Raw genomic sequence first — 19,227 nt, forward strand, 5'->3', positions numbered from 1 at the left:
CTGGGTCTCTCTGAGCGGCTGCTCCGTTCCGGGCGTGCGCTCATTTCAGAATCAATCACTGGCTGAGTGGCATTCCGAGATGGAAATCAGTTTGGAATAAACTGCAGTAGTAATGAGCGGGAGAGGGGGGGAGATTTCTTTCTTTCTTTCTTTCTTTCTTTCTTTCTGTTTTCATGAAGCAACATTACTGTAACACAGTGCATGGCCCATAACAAAGCCTGCGTGCTTCTGTGTGAGTGATCTCCAGCCTGGTCTGGACAGTATAGGGCAGGGAGGGAGACCTACTGTGCTTGACGCTAGCAGCAGCAGCATGTGTTAGCCATTTTGCTGATTAACCCATTCTGACCTGAGATCAGATTCATACGAGTTTTCCACTGGGGACACACTGGTCTGATCAACCCATTCTGACCTGAGATCAGATTCTAAAAATGTCAGTCGTTCTTCGATTTTTCAAAAAATAGCAGACCTACAAGCTCGTATCGCGCCACTCGGTGGCGCGATATGAGCTTGTAGATCTGCTATTTTTCAATAGCTAAAGCATAACATGATGCCGACACCAAAATGGATGCCCGGTCAGAATGGGTTAATGATGCATCACAATGAGAGATGATTGATGGCCAGAAATATAATTACATTCATAACCAAAGTGTGTTTGTTTAACCCATTTTGGGCGGCAACCCCTTTTGGTGTTTTAAGCATCGTTATGCTTTAGCTGTTGACAAATAGCAGATCTACAAGCACCGAGTGCCGTGCTACGAGCTTGTATGTAAATCTGCTATTTTTGAAAAACCCGTGAAAATGTGGCGCAAATCTTTGAATATATATTCTTTCAGAGCCAAAGTTTTTAACTCAAATCTTGGCTTCTGGTGGGGGGGGGTCCCTGGAACAACATATTTTCAGATGGGGGTCGGCGGCCAATTACATATTATCTTGGGGGTCCTTGACATGAAAATGTTTGAGAACGACTGACACAGAAACGTGAGGTTTTTCAGAAAACTGTTTAGAACTTATTTAGAAGACATTTGTTGACTTTGTTCCCAGGTCAAAATGGGTTAAAGCGGCCATCGTTTAAAGGCCCAGAAGCTTGTGTTGTCCATTAGACTTGCGGCATTACAGAAAGGGTTTGGAGTCTGGGCAGAGGTTATTCTTTAATGAAAGGCCTTTATAAAGAAGCCAACCTTGGAGTCATCAGAAGCTTACTGTGTACATATTTTAATGTAGATAGATGGCCTCTTGCACCCATATATCAAGGCGTTAGGGACACACATGAGTAGTGTAAAAACAAAACAAAAAAATAATTATAAAAAAAAAAGACCTATAACAAAAGAGTGAGGGAATAACTTTGCAATGGAAAGTGGTGACTGCCAAGTTTACCGGCCCTGTTTGCCAGCACAATAATGTTTTGGGTTAAGATTGTGGGGTTGGCTTCCAATTAGCCACTACCCCTCTCTGTCTTACCTCTGTTCCAGCCCTATGATGAGCAGACCATAATTACACATACAAAATGATACAGCTCCTTACCTCACATTCTGTCTAAATTCTGTCTTCGCTCGCTCCAGAGTTATTCCCTGTTCTGCCATTTTGGAATCACTCGATGCGTTTAATACACTGCAGGTCACCTCTAATGCACGAGTTCGGTTTGAGATGTTTTCTAATCCCGTCTCCTTCTCTGCTCCGGGTCCCTGAAAATGATGCCTTTCATTCACCCGGGGCTCTCCTAAACACACTGGCTGGCATAGAGGGCAGCATTTTAGCTCTCGGCACCATCAGTTAACTCATTCAGGACGGGATCATTTTGGGGTTTGAAGCATTATGTCATACTTTAGCTATTGAGAAATGGCAGCTTGTAGCGTGGCAAGCTTGTAGATCTGCTATTTTTTTAAAATTGGGAAAATGTGGCGCAAATCTTTGAATATATATATATTCTTTCAGAGCGGAAAATTTCAAGTCAAATCTTTTGGGGGGTCCCTGGGGGTCCCTGGGGGGTCCCTAGGCTGGAACTACATATTTTCAGATGGGCGTCCGCAGCCAAATACGGATAATTATGGTGGACCTTGACATGGAAAGGTTTGACCACCACTGACATAGAAACATAGGTTTTTCAGAAAAGTTTTAGGATTTAGAAGACATTTTTTTTTAGAATCTGCCTCAAGGTCTAAATGGGTTAAAGTCTTACAGTAGCAGATGAATGGCAGAAAGAGAAGAAGACAATCAATCATTCAAAAAAAGGCACCGCTCCGAAGCCAAACTGTGGTTCGTGCGTCTTCCGACAAGGCTTTTAATAACAGCTTCCAATTGTATGAGGCCCAGTGTTTGGAGGACGGGCTGCTCGAGGCAAACTGCTGCCATCGCGTAATTAAGCTTGGGTTGGGATTTGGGGCTTTTAGAAAAATAGACATAACTTAGTCGTTCATTTATCAAAAGTTATGTGCAAGATTACAAGATAATTTCTACCATAGTGCAATGCAGATGGCACTTCGGTGGCCGGCATAGGAAAACCATTGTTTTCTCTTTTTTTCCCCCTCTGTGAATTTCACTTTGGCAGACGTGCTCTTCATTAGCAGGGTTTTCACTTTGCAAGAATACGCTGTGTTTCAGAGGACCCTGACCGAAACCAAATGACCTTTGGACACGTTCTACGATGGTCTACGGACCCGGCCGGCCTGCCAGCTAACCGTAACCGTGAATAAAAAGCCGCCGTAGAAAACCTAACCGTACATCAGAGGTTTGTTGGGGTTTTTCTTTTGCAACCGCACATATATCCCTCTTAAATGTTTACTGTAGTTTACTGCTCTTATAGCGCTGGCAAAACAATGCAATATTGCAGCAAAACAGAGAGTGTGCGTTGCCAAGCCACAGCTGAGCCTCGGTCATGCAAAGTACATGTGGGGGCGCGCTGCGAGGAGCCGCATGGGAACACTGCCTCTCTGCTACTGTTGTGTCAATGAGCTGTGCCAATGCCAGCCGACGACCTGCACAACCCAGCTCCTACACTGTTGTTGTTGTTGTTGTTGTTGCTGCTGCTGCTGCTGTTGTGTGTTTCATGTGGCCAAATGGCACCATTTGTGGCTGTTTACTGATTCTTTGTCAGAGAACCTATGAATTATCTGTATTATATGTTGGGGGGGGGAAAAAACAGGACATTTGCAACTTCACTAGTACACTCGGGAAAGATATCAACATTCCACAAGACAAACATTTGGAACGCCCGCCCTTATCTTCAAGTGATGTAAAACGTGGTAAAAACATGCAGTTGAGAACGAAACGAGGGCTGCCCCTAAACCGCCTCTGAGCACTGGAACAGGTTAACTACCTATTCTGTCCACCCCAGCTTGCCAACTCGGACGGCAAGCTTGTCAACATGCAAAGCCGTCGGGCGCTCTGTGCTGGCACTTGGTCGCCTGGCTCCGCTTTGCTCGGGCTTAAAGGACCACTTTTCAACCTATCTTCATATAATAGGTCCTCACTAATAATCATGAAAAAATGGCTACTCAGTCTGTGTCTCATAGGAGGGCTGTGGGCAGTTCAGAAACCGTCTTCCAGTGACATCATCGATGGGGAATACAAGCTAATAGAAACTGCAGGCTTTCTAAAGTCCTGAAAAGTTGCAATGCGAAAATGGAAGCCATCGTTCTCACGATAATGAAAATCTAAACATTATTGTAAAAGAATCTTGTTTAAAAAGAAATCTGCCTAATGATGATGTCACTGGAAGACGGTTTCTAAACTGCCCACAGCCCTCCTATATGAGACACAGACTGAGTAGAAAGAAATCGTGCCATTTTATCATGATTATTAGTGAGGACCTATTATATGAAGATAGGTTGAAAAGTGGTGAAGTGGTCCTTTAAGGCCTCACTGTTGGCGCACCTGCCTCGTTCTTAGGTGATATAAAAACTAAAAAGTCTTGCATGCAAAGCAGCTTTTTGTTCCGTTGAGAGCGAAACGAATGGAGCGTTGGCCTCCCCCCAGCCCATTCTGTCTTCAGTATAACACCAACCACCCAGAGTATTCTGACAGACCTCTCCATCAAAAATGTAAAAAGAACCACCGCTCATCCGCTGAAAAAACTTAAGAGAGGTGCTGGAGCCACAAAGGGAACATGAGAAAAATAAAGGGAAGCTCCGCACACTCAGATATCTGCGCACAATCAATGTATTTATTTAGCAAGCTTTCGGTCTACTGACCTCCTTCAGCCTGAAGGAGGTCAGTAGACCGAAATCTTGCTAAATAAATACATTGATTGTGCAGCAGATCTGAGTGTGCGGAGCTTCCCTTTATTTTTCTCACAGACCTCTCCATCAAAATAAACGATACCTACACAAATTATTTCTAGACCAAATAAACCACACCGTGTCGGGTCCAGAACTGACATTGCCTCAACTTGACTTGCGAGAGTATAGAGGGTATGCACATGCATAAAGGGAACGGCAAATCGAGTGACAAAGTCAGTTTAATATTGTTTAACGTCGTTTAATGCAATCAAATCTTCTGTTTGGATGAATGGGCTGTCAAGGCCAGGAAGTAGTTACTTTTTTTTGTCGTTCCTGCATAACTTCCGGGCTTGATGATGATGTCACTCTATAAAGGCTGAATCACTGACACCCCCTCCTCTCCTTAAAACAGTTTCCGTGCCGGGAATGGATTACTCCAGGTTAATGTCGCTGCCAAACCCGCTATACCCGCCTTTTGTTTTATGTGTTTAATCCGCTGTATTGTAATAAATAAAAAGAAAATCCGTCTTCGTCGCAGAGATAGAGAATAGATGGTTTCGTTTTGATGACGAAACCGGAAATCGTCACATGCTGTGGGCTGCTAGGGCTTCTGGGAAATTGAGGCCAATGGAAATGCATGGGGTGCAACGCCTCATTGAGATGAGTCTTGTGTGCGTCTTCCGGGTGCACCAAGATGGTGGATGATACGCTCGGATCATAACAAACCACGGGAGCTTTTTTTGCTGGATTTTCGCAGATTAAAAGCCCAAATAATTCAGCGTATGCTCTAAAGGTAATACAACAATCTCGGCAGTGAAGGGGGGTTGATTAAAATGCGGGTTAAGCGTGTAAAACAGTCAAACTGTTAAGGTTTCAGGTACTGACACCCCCTCTCCTTAAGGTTTCAGGTACTGACACCCCCTCTCCTTAAGGTTTCAGGTACTGACACCCCCTGTCCCCCTCTCTCTCCTTAAGGTTCCAGGAGTACAAAGCCCTGGAGAAGCTGGTCGGTCTGCTCACAGATCAGCCTGAGGAGGTGCTGGTCAACGTGGTAGGGGCTCTGGGGGAGTGTGCCCAGGTTCCTGCCAACCGAGACACCATCCGCCAGTGTCGAGGCATCCGGCCTCTGGTCAACCTGCTCACGGGAACCAACCAGGTAAGGATTTTACTTCACTACTTCTTTATTTTGTTTATGTAATGGAACGGTGTGCACATGCAAGACATTAAAACATCACGACAACATGACAAAAACAGAAAGTAAAACATTTAACTCTCTCACACACACATACATACACATGCACACACGCACACACATACACTTAAACATCTATCTGAAAACCTTTTGGCTTATTGTTTGTTTTGTCTCTCTCTCTCTCTCTCTCTCTCTCTCTCTCCCTCTCTCTCTCTCTCTCTCTCCCATTGTTCATATCATCAAGGCGCTGCTTGTGAATGTGACGAAGGCGGTGGGCGCCTGTGCCACAGAGATGGAGAACATGGCGTGAGTAATCTCTTCCTTCAAACATACAGAGCTAGGCGAAGGTTTACACTGCTCTCTCTCTCCTGCCACACACTCGTACGAACACACACAGCAGTGTTTTCACAAGTAATTCTTTAATAGATGACCGGCGGCTTACCTAGAACATTACTGAACTAGGTCCAAACATACAGTATAGTCCTGAATGTGTAACAGGATCATGTGTTATGACAGGACAGTGACATAATTTCCCAGATCAAAGATGGTACCATTTAAGTCACCACATCCCAATATTATAAAATTAAAACGGTTTAAAACAGTTATTTTAGTGTGTAATTACACAGGTAGGGTCCTCTTTCATCCGCGGCATAATGACAGATTTTAAAGGCTTTGTTTATTGTACCTGCTGCGAATGAATATGCTTGTGGTGAGAGCCCCAGTGTTTTACTGTAGCTCCGCGGTCATCGTCAGGGACGGGAGGTGGTCAGGGGAGCATAACTTAAGGCCCCGTCCAAGACCTCGTGTGCTGGAAAAAGCACAGCGAACATTACACTCCCAGTCCATGTTCCTCCTCTCCCCGCGGCCGCAAAGCACTGCACAACACTGACTGCACCGTCCGTCCCCATCTGAATCTAATTGTTTTTTATGGGGCTGTTATGGACTCCGGGACCCTCTTTTAATTAACACTGGACACAAGTCGATGCTCTGCGCGTCTGAGTGCACGCTCTGAGCTGGCCGTTAACACTGTTGTGTGTGTCAGAATAACGTGCTTGTGGGGGGAGTGGAACCGCAGGGGTGCAATAAAAAAAGAGTCCAGCGTGTTTGGACAAAATAAGGCTGTCTCAGCCACTAACTGCGGGAGATTCAGCTTCAACAAAGAGAAGTGTTTTACAGACAGCCTGATCATTCCACAGTCGTGTTTCCCCATGTTTTCTCACGACATGTATATTTAGGCCGAGGCCTTGTAATCTTTAGGCGTTTACACTTAGCTGTGGACAGAAAGTTGCGACTTCCACAGGGGCTTTTTCGGCATCTTGTGGCAAAGGGCTTATTTTGAGACATGAGCGTGTACAGTCATTTGCTAAGCAATTAACATAACTCACATTTGATTGTTTCCTGCCCCGGTCCAGTGTTGTCATTTTTTGCTTTTTGCGATTGAGTCGTTTAGTTTGCCAACAAACGATGATGACGGTGTTTGCATAATGTGTTGTGCTGCGACAACAGTGACAAAATTCCAATCTCAACGCACCACCTGACAGTACAGTACAGTAGAACAGTATGCCAGCGAAAGCGTTGGCTTTGCATTGCACATTACTGTCCACCCCCGCTGCAGAAAAAAGACTGCATGGCGGCTGCATGCTCCTGCCAATTAGTCGCAGTTTACATCTCTGTTCATGCTCATATAATGTAGTGCAGACTTTACAGAAGGCATCAATTGTAGTTTTAGGCAAAGCTCTCATTGCCTCTCCCCGTGCACTCACGCACTCACCAGGTGACATCAATTAAGTCTGTGATGGTTCAGGGCTTAGGCCTTAGGGTGGACATTGGGATTGACATATACTGTAAACCTATTAAGCAGGATGTTGGATTTATGTCCAAGTGAAAATTTGCCTTTCCAGCCACGGCTTTTGCCCGTGGAGGCCATTTGAGCTTTGGCCACCAAATTCATTCAGTTCATCTGTGGGTTTGTTTGTGCCAAATTTGGAAGGAATTCCTGAGAAGTATTGCGTTCACAAGGTTGGGACAGACGGTTGTACTGTACTGTACATTACAGAATACGGACGGACGGACGGACGGACTACCCGAAAACATGATTACTTCAGCTTTCGCCAGCGGAACAAATCTGTGTAAAACTCTGTTTCCGTTTCGCTGCACTAGTGACTCCTTTCCTACAGGGTCGTTGGGTCGTCAGGTAGAAAGAAGTGGCTGGCGACATCATGTGTAAAGAGGGATTCATGTGGTTGTCTGCACCCTTCCCAAGACCAACAGTGAGGGGGTGACAGGGACCGCTGTAGACTCTGTAGGGCGGTTTGGCAACTCCAACGTTATGGGGAGGAAATGGGGGGGGAAAAGAAAAATTACACAAATAAAACAATGTTTGTTTTCTTTTTCCCGAACCGGTAAGACCAGCGCAATTTAATAACGTAGCGTTTCCTGAGACAGACAAATGCCCGTGTAGCTACAGAGAGGAACATGCATCGCTGAACGCCTCCGGGGGCTCTGCGGTCCCCCCTCGCCAATCCATCACTGTCAGCTGCATCTTCATCCTCTTAACCCATTCTGACCGGCGGGCACCCATTTTGGTGTCGGCATCATGTTATGCTTTAGCTATTGAAAAATAGCAGACCTACGAGCTTGTAGGTCTGCTATTTTTGAAAAATCGAAGAGCGACTGACATTTTTAGAATCTGATCTCAGGTCAGAATGGGTTCATCAGACCCAGTGTGTGTCCGGCGGAAACCTTGTATGAATCTGATCTCAGGTCAGAATGGGTTAATGGGTTTCATACCTGCTTCTTTTGGGAGGGACGGACGGAGGTCCTGTACAGTATTTTGGCGGGCCCGCATAGTATTTTGGCGGCTTGTATTTTGGCGGCGGCTTGTATTTTGTTTCTGTTTTTCGCCGGCTGGTTTTGAGAGGCTGGAACCTTGTGTTATGACACCCCCTCACAACCAGACCCCCCACCCCCCCACACCCCCTCACAACCAGACCCCCCACCCCCACAGCCCTCAGACTGATTTATGCGCAAACGGAAGACAGATGGCGTGTGTGTGTGTGTGTGTGTGTGTGTGTGTGTGTGTGTGTGTGTGTGTGTGTGTGTGTGTGTGTGTGTGTGTGTGTGTGTGTGTGTGTGTGTGTGTGTGTGTGTGTGTGTGTGTGTGTGTGTGTGTGTGTGTGTGTGTGCGCACGTGCGCGTGTGGGGGGGACGTCACGTCTCCGCCGAGTGCTCGCTCGTTGCCAGTCACGGAGATACCGTGATTAGGGAGTGTTTAAGCAATTATGACAGCATTCAATGTCGACCTTGTTGGTGGAAGCACACATGGGGAACACGTTACATGTTATTTATACCAGACAACGGGCGTACTGTGGCGTAATTCTTTTTGCGTTCCCAGACTCCCGACGGCAGCCCCCCGACTACAGTCATGTATGCGAGCATGAAATACTGCTCGCGCTTTGAGTAAACTACGCTCGGAACCAATGAAATATAGAGAGACCTGTCTCTGGCTCTGTTTGATTTGGAGAGAGGTCCCCGCTCTCTCTCTCTCTCTCTCTCTCTCTCTCTCTCTCTCTCTCGCTCTCTCTCTCTCTCTCTTTTTTCTTTTGCCCGGGTTGAAAAACAAGCCCACCACCATGTAAATGGTATACAGTATGAGTTTGTCTCGGTTACTAAATATAAATGCATGTATGGACTAGTACACACACACACACACACACACACACACATATGTACACCATGTAAACCTGTGGCCCCGAGCATCGCTGGACTGGGCCGACAGTGGGTGAGCTTCAGGGCTAGCAGAGGAGAACTGCAGCCTACAGGGATCAAGGCGGGCCGTGATGGAAAGCCCATGTTTTAAATGGATGGCTCCTTTGATCCGGCTCAGTAACGGCTGTTCAAGGCCTGCACTGGAGCATGCCGATATGGTCAAAGAACACTTGAGGAGAAATGGCCGCGATAATAGGCACACTCACAAAGAGAAAAGAATGAAATAACGGTTGAACACGGACTGACTGTCCTGAGTGTTTGATTGGTAGTGTCAGAGTAATGGCTGTGTTCTAACGCCGTGGGCTCGCGGTCAAGTCATTCTTATGGTTTTACGTGTTCATTACTTTTCTTTAATCTCCCTCCTCTCCACTCCCCTCCCGCTGTCTCTCCATTTCTCCTTCCAGGATCATTGACAGCCTGGATGGAGTACGTCTGCTCTGGTCCTTGTTGAAGAACCCCAATGCAGATGTTCAAGCCAGCGCTGCATGGGCCATTTGTCCGTGCATCGAGAATGCAAAGGTACGAGTGAAACGCCGGGCACTTTTCACTCGTCGAAGCACATCTGTCTTCTATAGTTTAATTTTCTCTTCTGTCTGTGCAAAGTGAAGCGGGCACACGTGTGCACTGTAAATTAAATGAGTCTGCAGCAGTTCCTGTCACTTCAAGGATCATGTGGGCAGGTTTGTACTCGCCCCAAGAGAAAGCCTGCTTATATCGGCGCTCTTGTCTCCAAAGCCTGCAACCTCTGTAGCCTTGCTACTGAGAGGGTTTCACAGGGGCAGAGTTGTGTCGGTTGGAGGGCTTACATGAACCCTGGGGCTAATACGAAGCAGAGACGCCTCCTTAGTCCTTGGCACACTCGTGTCAAGGAAGCAGGCACTGGGGGAAGAGAGAGATTCAGAGTAATATCCTGTTGCACGGCTTCTGATTCCTCAGCTGAAGAAAAACCTCCCTAAACACACTCAAATCATCAACTGTTAAGGGAGAGTATACGAATGGAACCAATTGGACCCTTACGCCTGTGGGTCTATTTGGTGGTATTTGTACACTCTGAGATAACTAACCTAACCCTGTAACTGAGGGTTTTACCGTGTACAGAGGAACACAAAGCAGGCAGCAGCTTCGCATCACAGCACACTGGGTGACAGACGGCCTCTCCTTTAACCCCGCCGCAGGATGCAAGCCGCCGCTAAGCACACAGAAAAACAGGCGCTCGCAAAAAAAAGATTAAAAAGGTCACCGTGTCCTCCTAAATACCGCTGTCATCGGCCGCATGCAGCATGTCTTCACAGGAAGTAATAATCATCTTAAGTTTTTGTCATTTTTAAATAGAATAACTGTTCGAGGAGCCTTAGAATAGATGAAAGCTGCTAATAGAAAAACAGATGTTGTTAAGATGTTGGGTTGGTGTTCCTGTGTAATATTGAAGTGTAATATTATCACGTATTCCCTTTGATACTCTGCCCCCTCAAAGCCCCCCGTGGCCTGCCTGGCCCCTCCTCTCCCAGCGTGTGGCCCAGCGTCACACAGCGCTGCTGTCAATCAGCTCTCATTTCACTCAGATGTCTGAGGGCCTTTCATCCCCAGAGAGCTCGTATAATTTCCAAATGCAAACGCAACGTATGTTCTATTAGATTATCGCCGTGATTAAGGTAAACAGCTTGTCAGTGGGACAATCTGGTTAAGTTTAAACGGATATATTTGGGCCCAGGCAGGTGTCTCGAGGATTGGAACCTTTTTTCACCGGGGCTGGAATTTCTTCGCCCCCAGAAGTGTGGCGAAAAATGGGACCATATGGGAGGCACCGGAGGACGGCGGCGGCGGGCCCACTATTGAACACTAACAAAGTTTGACAATGTTTGTCTGGACGTCATCGGGCCAATTGTGAGGGAAATGCATGTACATGCTCTTGAAGCTCTTCGGGTGATTTTTCGGAGATGGGGGGCAATGACAAGAGCTAAACAGCGCTGCTTTTTCTTTGCCCGTCGAGCCGGGGAACCTGATACAGCCGCCTTTTGGTGCAGTAGTTATTTAGATAAAAAAAACTAAAAAACATGTGGTTTGAGTTAGCAGCTCCAGCGTGGATTTATGAGAGACCCATGCTATAAATGCATCTGCTGGATGCTCCGTACAACTCACACACACACACACACACACACACACACACACACACACACACACACACACACCCATGCATGGCATGCATGCGAGCACACACGGACAAAGGCAGCTCTAGCACGGACCACTCTACTTAAATCCACATGTCATTATTCACATACTGTAAGTGCTTATGGGTCAGTCAATTAGTTTTAGTTTGTGGACAATAATGAACTTTGGATGCCAGATTAGTTTTTATTTTATTTTCTCTAATATAATGCATATGTATGCTCTGCTGTACAGTAGGCCTGATTGCATGAAAGAACGGCACAGACACGCTGTTCTAGCCCAGGCCACTCTACGGCTAAGTACTGTATATCTGCAGTCAATTATGCTTTGTTTTTCAATTTTGTGGACAATATGAACTTTGTATGCCTGACCTTTTTTTTTTTTTTTTTACATAGTACAGTACCTGGGTGTATGCTGTACATGTGCGGATTGCTGTTTTAGATGCAGTTGCCGCGGGTAACCACAGTGTGGGTGGATTTGGGTCAATCGAATATAATTATGAATTAATATTGGATAAACCACGGGTGAAATTAAATTACTAATTTAATTAAATTGCTACATGTCTGATTAGCAAGAGAAAAAGGGCCACGTTAGCTTTCTATGACAGACTTCTATATTATGCCTCCCAACAGCGGATGATGTGTTTCTGATTTGTAACGGGGTAAGAGGACCACAGACTCGGGGGAACTGGGTGAGAGATGCCTTTCCGTGTGCAGCCTCATAATGCTGTGGTTTTCATAGATCTGGGGGCCAGTCCAGCTCCTTGAAAGAGATGCTGGCTGGTCCGCCGCAGCTGGTGGCTTGAGAGCACTTCCTCTGTCGCTGGGACTCCCGGCCTGGCCGTCATCAGTATTCCTGAGGAAGGGCTTCCTGTGCGTGTTGCGGCTGGGGTGGGGGGTAGGGGTAGGGGGTCAGGCTGCTTATTGCCCCTGGGGCCCCCATGAGCACACGCCCCATCCTCTGGCACAGCATCACAGAACCCATAGACCCCTGTATATACGGCTGGGCCGCATCTCAGCTCTGGTGCTCTCTCTCTCTGTGGAGTGAGAAGAGCACATCCAGCTCTCCCAAAGTATAGCCCGTACAGCAAAACCACACATCCAGACCTGGTCTTTGTCAACAGTGCATTTCCTCAAATCCCTGTCGACGGCGGCCGCCTATTTTAAAAGGGCTGAGGAACGAAAAAGCACAAGTACACACGACCATTCTAAAAAGCACAGTACACACGTCGATTAAAAAGCACAGTACACACGTCGATGTCGTGTTTACTGTCCTGAATCGCACTGTGTCATACGTCAGTATTGGACATTTAGATTGATGTCGAAATGGACTCAAATTAAGCGTGCTTTGTGATTTGACTTTCGCTCATCTATAATTGCATATGCTTTCGGGAGAGAAAATGAAATCTGTGCTATTTTCATAGCATTGAACATTACAGAGTCAGCCACCTTTATGTATTCCTCCCTGTTTGGCGGGCTGGCGATATGGCGGAGTTGTGATTTAAAACAGCGGCCGCGATGTGCCAAGCCATACTAAAGGCAGCGTCCAGTGCCCACTTCTTCCGCTGTGGTTCCCTCAGCACTCGCCACCAGCCTTTTGGCGCGCAAAGGCAACGGCCCCATAAGTGGCTGAGAGTCCTGTGGTACCCACAAGGCATCCTGGTGCCATGAACTCCACAAGTCATGAACCAATCGTCGCACTGCGTCGTCAGGTCGGGGCACAGGCTTTGAATGCCATTACTCTAAGCTCTAATGCTATGTTCGATGTGACAAGTTGAGGGTGAGACGACAACAGCTTGACAGAGATGTCAAAAGACTCTCGTCCCCATGTCGTACTGTACACAACCAAATGACAGCTCTGCTGCAGTGCGTACAGTGAGACATCCCTAGACAGATTGGAACAGAGTTGCTGCGCATGCCTGATGATAGATGGATTGGGACAGCCTTGCATTGATGACAGCCTTTTTCCATTCTGTGTAAAGCAGCGCAGAGCCATGGCTCTGTACCGTACCTCTCTGATTGGACTGCAATGATGGGACTTTAATTGTTTCTTGGACTGATGAAAAGCCCCCTCTATTTTCTTTACTTGTATGTGTCTTTTGTTTTCTCCGCTTAGATGCCCTTGCATGCCCCCCCTTCCATTTCTTTGCCAATTCCAGCCTCAGCCCCTCGTTGTCACTTAGTGAGAACACCAGCTAATAACAGACCCTTTGCCTTTTAGGATGCAGGGGAAATGGTGCGCTCCTTCGTCGGTGGATTGGAACTGATTGTTAATTTGTTGAAGTCAACAAACAAAGAGGTGCTGGCGAGTGTTTGTGCCGCCATCGCCAAAATAGCCAAAGACGGGGAGAATCTGGCAGTCATCACCGATCACGGGGTCGTCCCGATGCTAGCCAAGCTCACTAACACAGTAAGTATACCTCGCCACAGGAGACAAACAGCAAGGTTTTTCCTTTACGGCACCATTTTCTATTTTCACCATAGCGTAAATCTCACTAATGAGGAGAAAGCTGATAGTGTGTTGCCAAAGGGTCTGTGGCAGAGAGACGTTAGTAGAGCTGAGCTGGTAGTTTCTAGACTAGAGGTTTGTCTCCGGAGGCCATTAGCTTACTGTCCCCCATTAGCTTACTGTCCCCCCCCTTTAGACTAGAGGTTTGTCTCCAGAGGCCATTAGCTTACTGTCCCCCCCATTAGCTTACTGTCCCCCCCTTTAGACTAGAGGTTTGTCTCCAGAGGCCATTAGCTTACTGTCCCCCCTTTAGACTAGAGGTTTGTCTCCAGAGGCCATTAGCTTACTGTCCCCCCCTTTAGCCATTAGCTTACTGTCCCCCCTTTAGACTAGAGGTTTGTCTCCGGAGGCCATTAGCTTACTGTCCCCCCCTTTAGACTAGAGGTTTGTCTCCAGAGGCCATTAGCTTACTGTCCCCCCTTTAGACTAGAGGTTTGTCTCCAGAGGCCATTAGCTTACTGTCCCCCCCCTTTAGACTAGAGGTTTGTCTCCAGAGGCCATTAGCTTACTGTCCCCCCTTTAGACTAGAGGTTTGTCTCCGGAGGCCATTAGCTTACTGTCCTCCCCCTTTAGACTAGAGGTTTGTCTCCAGAGGCCATTAGCTTACTGTCCCCCCCCTTTAGACTAGAGGTTTGTCTCCAGAGGCCATTAGCTTACTGTCCCCCCCCTTTAGACTAGAGGTTTGTCTCCAGAGGCCATTAGCTTACTGTCCCCCCCTTTAGACTAGAGGTTTGTCTCCGGAGGCCATTAGCTTACTGTCCCCCCTTTAGACTAGAGGTTTGTCTCCGGAGGCCATTAGCTTACTGTCCCCCCCTTTAGACTAGAGGTTTGTCTCCGGAGGCCATTAGCTTACTGTCCCCCCCTTTAGACTAGAGGTTTGTCTCCGGAGGCCATTAGCTTACTGTCCCCCCCTTTAGACTAGAGGTTTGTCTCCGGAGGCCATTAGCTTACTGTCCCCCCCTTTAGACTAGAGGTTTGTCTCCAGAGGCCATTAGCTTACTGTCCCCCCTTTAGACTAGAGGTTTGTCTCCGGAGGCCATTAGCTTACTGTCCCCCCTTTAGACTAGAGGTTTGTCTCCAGAGGCCATTAGCTTACTGTCCCCCCCTTTAGACTAGAGGTTTGTCTCCAGAGGCCATTAGCTTACTGTCCCCCCTTTAGACTAGAGGTTTGTCTCCGGAGGCCATTAGCTTACTGTCCCCCCTTTAGACTAGAGGTTTGTCTCCAGAGGCCATTAGCTTACTGTCCCCCCCTTTAGACTAGAGGTTAGTCTCCAGAGGCCATTAGCTTACTGTCCCCCCTTTAGACTAGAGGTTTGTCTCCGGAGGCCATTAGCTTACTGTCCCCCCCCTTTAGACTAGAGGTTTGTCTCCGGAGGCCATTAGCTTACTGTCCCCCCCCTTTAGACTAGAGGTTTGTCTCCAGAGGCCATTAGCTTACTGTCCCCCCCCTTTAGACTAGAGGTTTGTCTCCGGAGGCCATTAGCTTACTGTCCCCCCCCTTTAGACTAGAGGTTTGTCTCCAGAGGCCATTAGCTTACTGTCCCCCCCTTTAGACTAGAGGTTTGTCTCCAGAGGCCATTAGCTTACTGTCCCCCCCCTTTAGACTAGAGGTTTGTCTCCAGAGGCCATTAGCTTACTGTCCCCCCCCCTTTAGACTAGAGGTTTGTCTCCAGAGGCCATTAGCTTACTGTCCCCCCTTTAGACTAGAGGTTTGTCTCCAGAGGCCATTAGCTTACTGTCCCCCCCCTTTAGACTAGAGGTTTGTCTCCGGAGGCCATTAGCTTACTGTCCCCCCCCCTTTAGACTAGAGGTTTGTCTCCAGAGGCCATTAGCTTACTGTCCCCCCCTTTAGACTAGAGGTTTGTCTCCAGAGGCCATTAGCTTACTGTCCCCCCCCTTTAGACTAGAGGTTTGTCTCCAGAGGCCATTAGCTTACTGTCCCCCCCCTTTAGACTAGAGGTTTGTCTCCAGAGGCCATTAGCTTACTGTCCCCCCTTTAGACTAGAGGTTTGTCTCCGGCGGCCATTAGCTTACTGTCCCCCCTTTCCGTCCAAACAGACCGATGACGGGCTGCGTCTCCACCTGGCCGAAGCCATCGCCTGCTGCTGCCTGTGGGGCAGCAACCGGGCGTCGTTCGGGGAGGCGGGCGCCGTGGCGCCCTTGGTCCACTACCTCCGGTCCACGGACGGCTCCGTCCACCGGGCCACGGCTCAGGCCCTGTTCCAGCTCTCCAAGGACCCCAGCAACTGCATCACCATGCACCAGAATGGCGTCGTCAAGGTCAGTCGCTATACTTTGATTTTATTACGCCAACAACACAACAATCATATACAACAAAGGTTCAAAATGCAACCACTGCATAGTTTTCCCTATTAAGTCATTATAAATTATAATTTCTTGTGGTTTAGTGTTGTTTTTTTTATTTCTTTATAATGCCTACAGTAAATAGTTATTGCATTGAGGAAAATCCCCCCCCCCCCCCCCCCCATCACCATCACCACCAGCAGCCTTGTTATAGCATGTGTGAAAGAACACTGAGTAATAAACTCGAAGCTGTGACTATTTTCAGAGCCTTTGACCGATGAGGCAGAAAACAAAGTGCGTTTTATTCGGTGGCGGAAACATGACTCCGCTCTCTAGCTGTCATGGGAATTCAGAAAAGCAAACAGCTCAGTGTGTGCGAAGTGCCACTTCCTCGGTAGACCCTAGATGCCATCACAGCGCGAGTCAAAGGCCTGTAGCTGGGGGTAACTGTTGCTAAGGGGCCGTCCCTCATGGACATCAGGGCTAGAATGCAGATACATTTCAGGCCAAGGAATAAATAGGGTCAGAGCTGTTTAGCGCTAAATAATTACAATGTTATGTTTAACCCATTTTGGGGCGGGAACCCCTTTTGGTGTCGCATACATTATGTTATAATTTAGCTTTTGAAAAATAGCAGATCTACAAGCTCATAGCGCGCCACCGAGTGGCGCGCTACGAGCATGTAGGTCTGCTATTTTTGAAAAATCGACTGAAAACGACTGACATAGAAACATAGCTTTTTCAGAAAACTGTCAGGATGTAGAAGACATTTTCAGAATCTGATCTCTGGTCAAAATGGGTTAATCAGACCAGTGTGTGTCCAGTGGAAACCTCGTATGAATCTGATCTCAGGTCAGAATGGGTTAAGGCCTGTGATAATTCCCCCCCCCCCCCCTCCCCTGTAAAGCTGCATCTCTTGAAGATGTCTTCGTCATAATTATGCAGAGCAATTCCAAAAGCTCTGTTAGTGAAAAAAAGGGAAGGACATTGTTTTGTTTTGTAGATGCACTTCAGGCTGCGGGGCTCTTTCCACAGCCCGCTTGTTTATGTTTTGTCCCTGACAGGGACGTCGAGATTCTACGTTGAGATTACCCTGTAATTGATGTCTTGTCACAGATGATCATGTACCATAATTCAATGTTTGGGAAAAAATGACTGGCTCGTTCTCTAATTCGGTCACATCCTACGTAGAAACATTTTCACATGAGAAATCTTTCTGTATAGCCACAGAGAGTTAAAATTGTTCCTTTTTTTTTCTTCAATAACAACTGCGATATAAATTATGAAGTGGTTAGCCCGTTGCAGCCAAATATTTTTTCCCATGTTCATTTAATGGTGTACTTTAGCTTGATCTGCTGTTACAGTGTATGTGGTTCAACACTAGCCATAATTGGTAGCTGGACTGAACATTGGGTGTTCCGAAAGAGTTATGTCCAATTTGCAAAAGTCGTTAAGATGAATGTGTTTTTGTAGTTTGGGCCACGACAACAACTGGACAGGCCCTCTCTCTCATTGTGTGTGTGTGTGTGTATGTGTGTGTGCACGTGTGTGTGTGCGACTGTGCGCGTGTGTTCTCGTGCGTGTTTCACTTGCTATCCACACTGCATACCACCCTTTTTAATCTGTCTCTCTGTTTGCCCTTATTAATGTACCAGTTCAGAGTTTCAACACCACTCCATAATATATTTTTGGACTTTTAAAGAGCTTAATTACTAAAGAAAGGCCAAGTAACTGCACTAGCGTTTCCATTTTGTTCCCTAATCTCAGACGCTTTGGAAACACAAAACACAGACTGGCTCGTTGTTCAGTAGGACCGGACTGCAGAGGGATGTGTATACCTGGCCTTAAGCCCCAAGGAGACATTACAGCCAGGGCTTGTCACTCTCCAATGAGGGAACCATTCAGCCTGTTCTGTAATGCTTAGCCTGGTGATATACGCATCAGCACCGCGGAGAATGTGTTAAAACAATATATCCTATAGTCGGGAATGGCCCTGAGTGGACTTCACCGAGGGCCAACGCTGGGCCCAGATCGTACGGTGCGCCTTAATTTATTGCCCGGTGTAAAGTTCTAGACTGCCTCTTGTATTATTGTGGCCATATTTCAAAAAAAGAAATCTTTCTATGCTCGGTGAGAAGCTCTCAAGACTCATATTTACCCTTATGTGCTGTAGTATGCGATTTCAAATGCTTTCTCTGGTTGTCGGAGGCTGCGTAGTGTAAGTGTACAGCATACGTAAGTGTAAGTGACTTTCCTCTCTAGCGCTCTAAACGCTGTACAGCCCCTAGTCCCCCAAGACATGCAAAGGAAATTAAGCATTGAAACCAAAGTATTTCACACTGGAAAATAGATTAATGTCCCATGCTCGCCTCGTTATTTATTTATTTATTTTACTGTCCCCTTTCACTGTCTCAAACTTTTGCCACAGCTACTGTATATTGCTTTCTTAAACTGTGGAATAGTCTAATAGTGTTGCAAATGCATACTACCTAAATATTGGTTTGTCATTACTATAGATTTATTTATGATAGTGATAATATATCATATGCAATGTTTAATGTTATGCAATATTATGTTTACATTGCAATGTTGCAATACATCTTTGAATGTACTGTATATCTTAAAACTGGGAACGCATCTGTTATTTTAGATTTTAGCGTTTGCTATTCAATAATGGTAGATCAACAAGCTCAAGTGTCACTTCATTCCGCGCGGTGAGCTTGTACATCTGCTATTTCTTTATTTATTTTTGAAATTTCTTGAAAGTGTGAGAACTACGTTTTTAGAAGGCATTTGTAGAATTGGCCTCAAGTCTTAATTTTGTCTTTTGATCTTGTTTGCTGGTTTCAAAAGGCATGCATAGATGCTTATTAACCCATTCTGAACGGGAACCCCTTTTTGTATTTTAACTAAGCATTATGTTATACTTTAGCTATTGAAAAATAGCAGATATATAAGCTCATAGCGCGCCACCGAGTGGCGCGCTACGAGCTTGTAGGTCTGCTATTTTTTTTAAATCGTGAAAATGCGGCACAAATCTTTGGATATATATTGCTGCTAGAACGTCGGCTGGAC

The 19,227-nt window shown here is 46.6% G+C and overlaps 1 protein-coding gene across 1 annotated transcript in view; it reads left to right on the forward strand.

The window, feature by feature from the left end:
• Positions 1-19,227, forward strand: part of odad2 (outer dynein arm docking complex subunit 2) — a gene marked incomplete at its 5' end in the record, with an annotated part of 96,255 nt that overhangs the window by 31,987 nt on the left and 45,041 nt on the right. The window contains 5 exons of the mRNA XM_083777823.1: positions 5,190-5,370; positions 5,651-5,712; positions 9,579-9,693; positions 13,561-13,749; positions 15,907-16,128. Of these exons, the coding sequence (XP_083633949.1) occupies positions 5,190-5,370; positions 5,651-5,712; positions 9,579-9,693; positions 13,561-13,749; positions 15,907-16,128 (769 nt within the window). The remainder of the gene's footprint in view (positions 1-5,189; positions 5,371-5,650; positions 5,713-9,578; positions 9,694-13,560; positions 13,750-15,906; positions 16,129-19,227) is intronic.

Source organism: Protomyctophum parallelum (assembly GCF_964188405.1).
Source record: "Protomyctophum parallelum genome assembly, chromosome: 12".
Classification (NCBI taxonomy): Eukaryota; Metazoa; Chordata; class Actinopteri; order Myctophiformes; family Myctophidae; genus Protomyctophum; species Protomyctophum parallelum.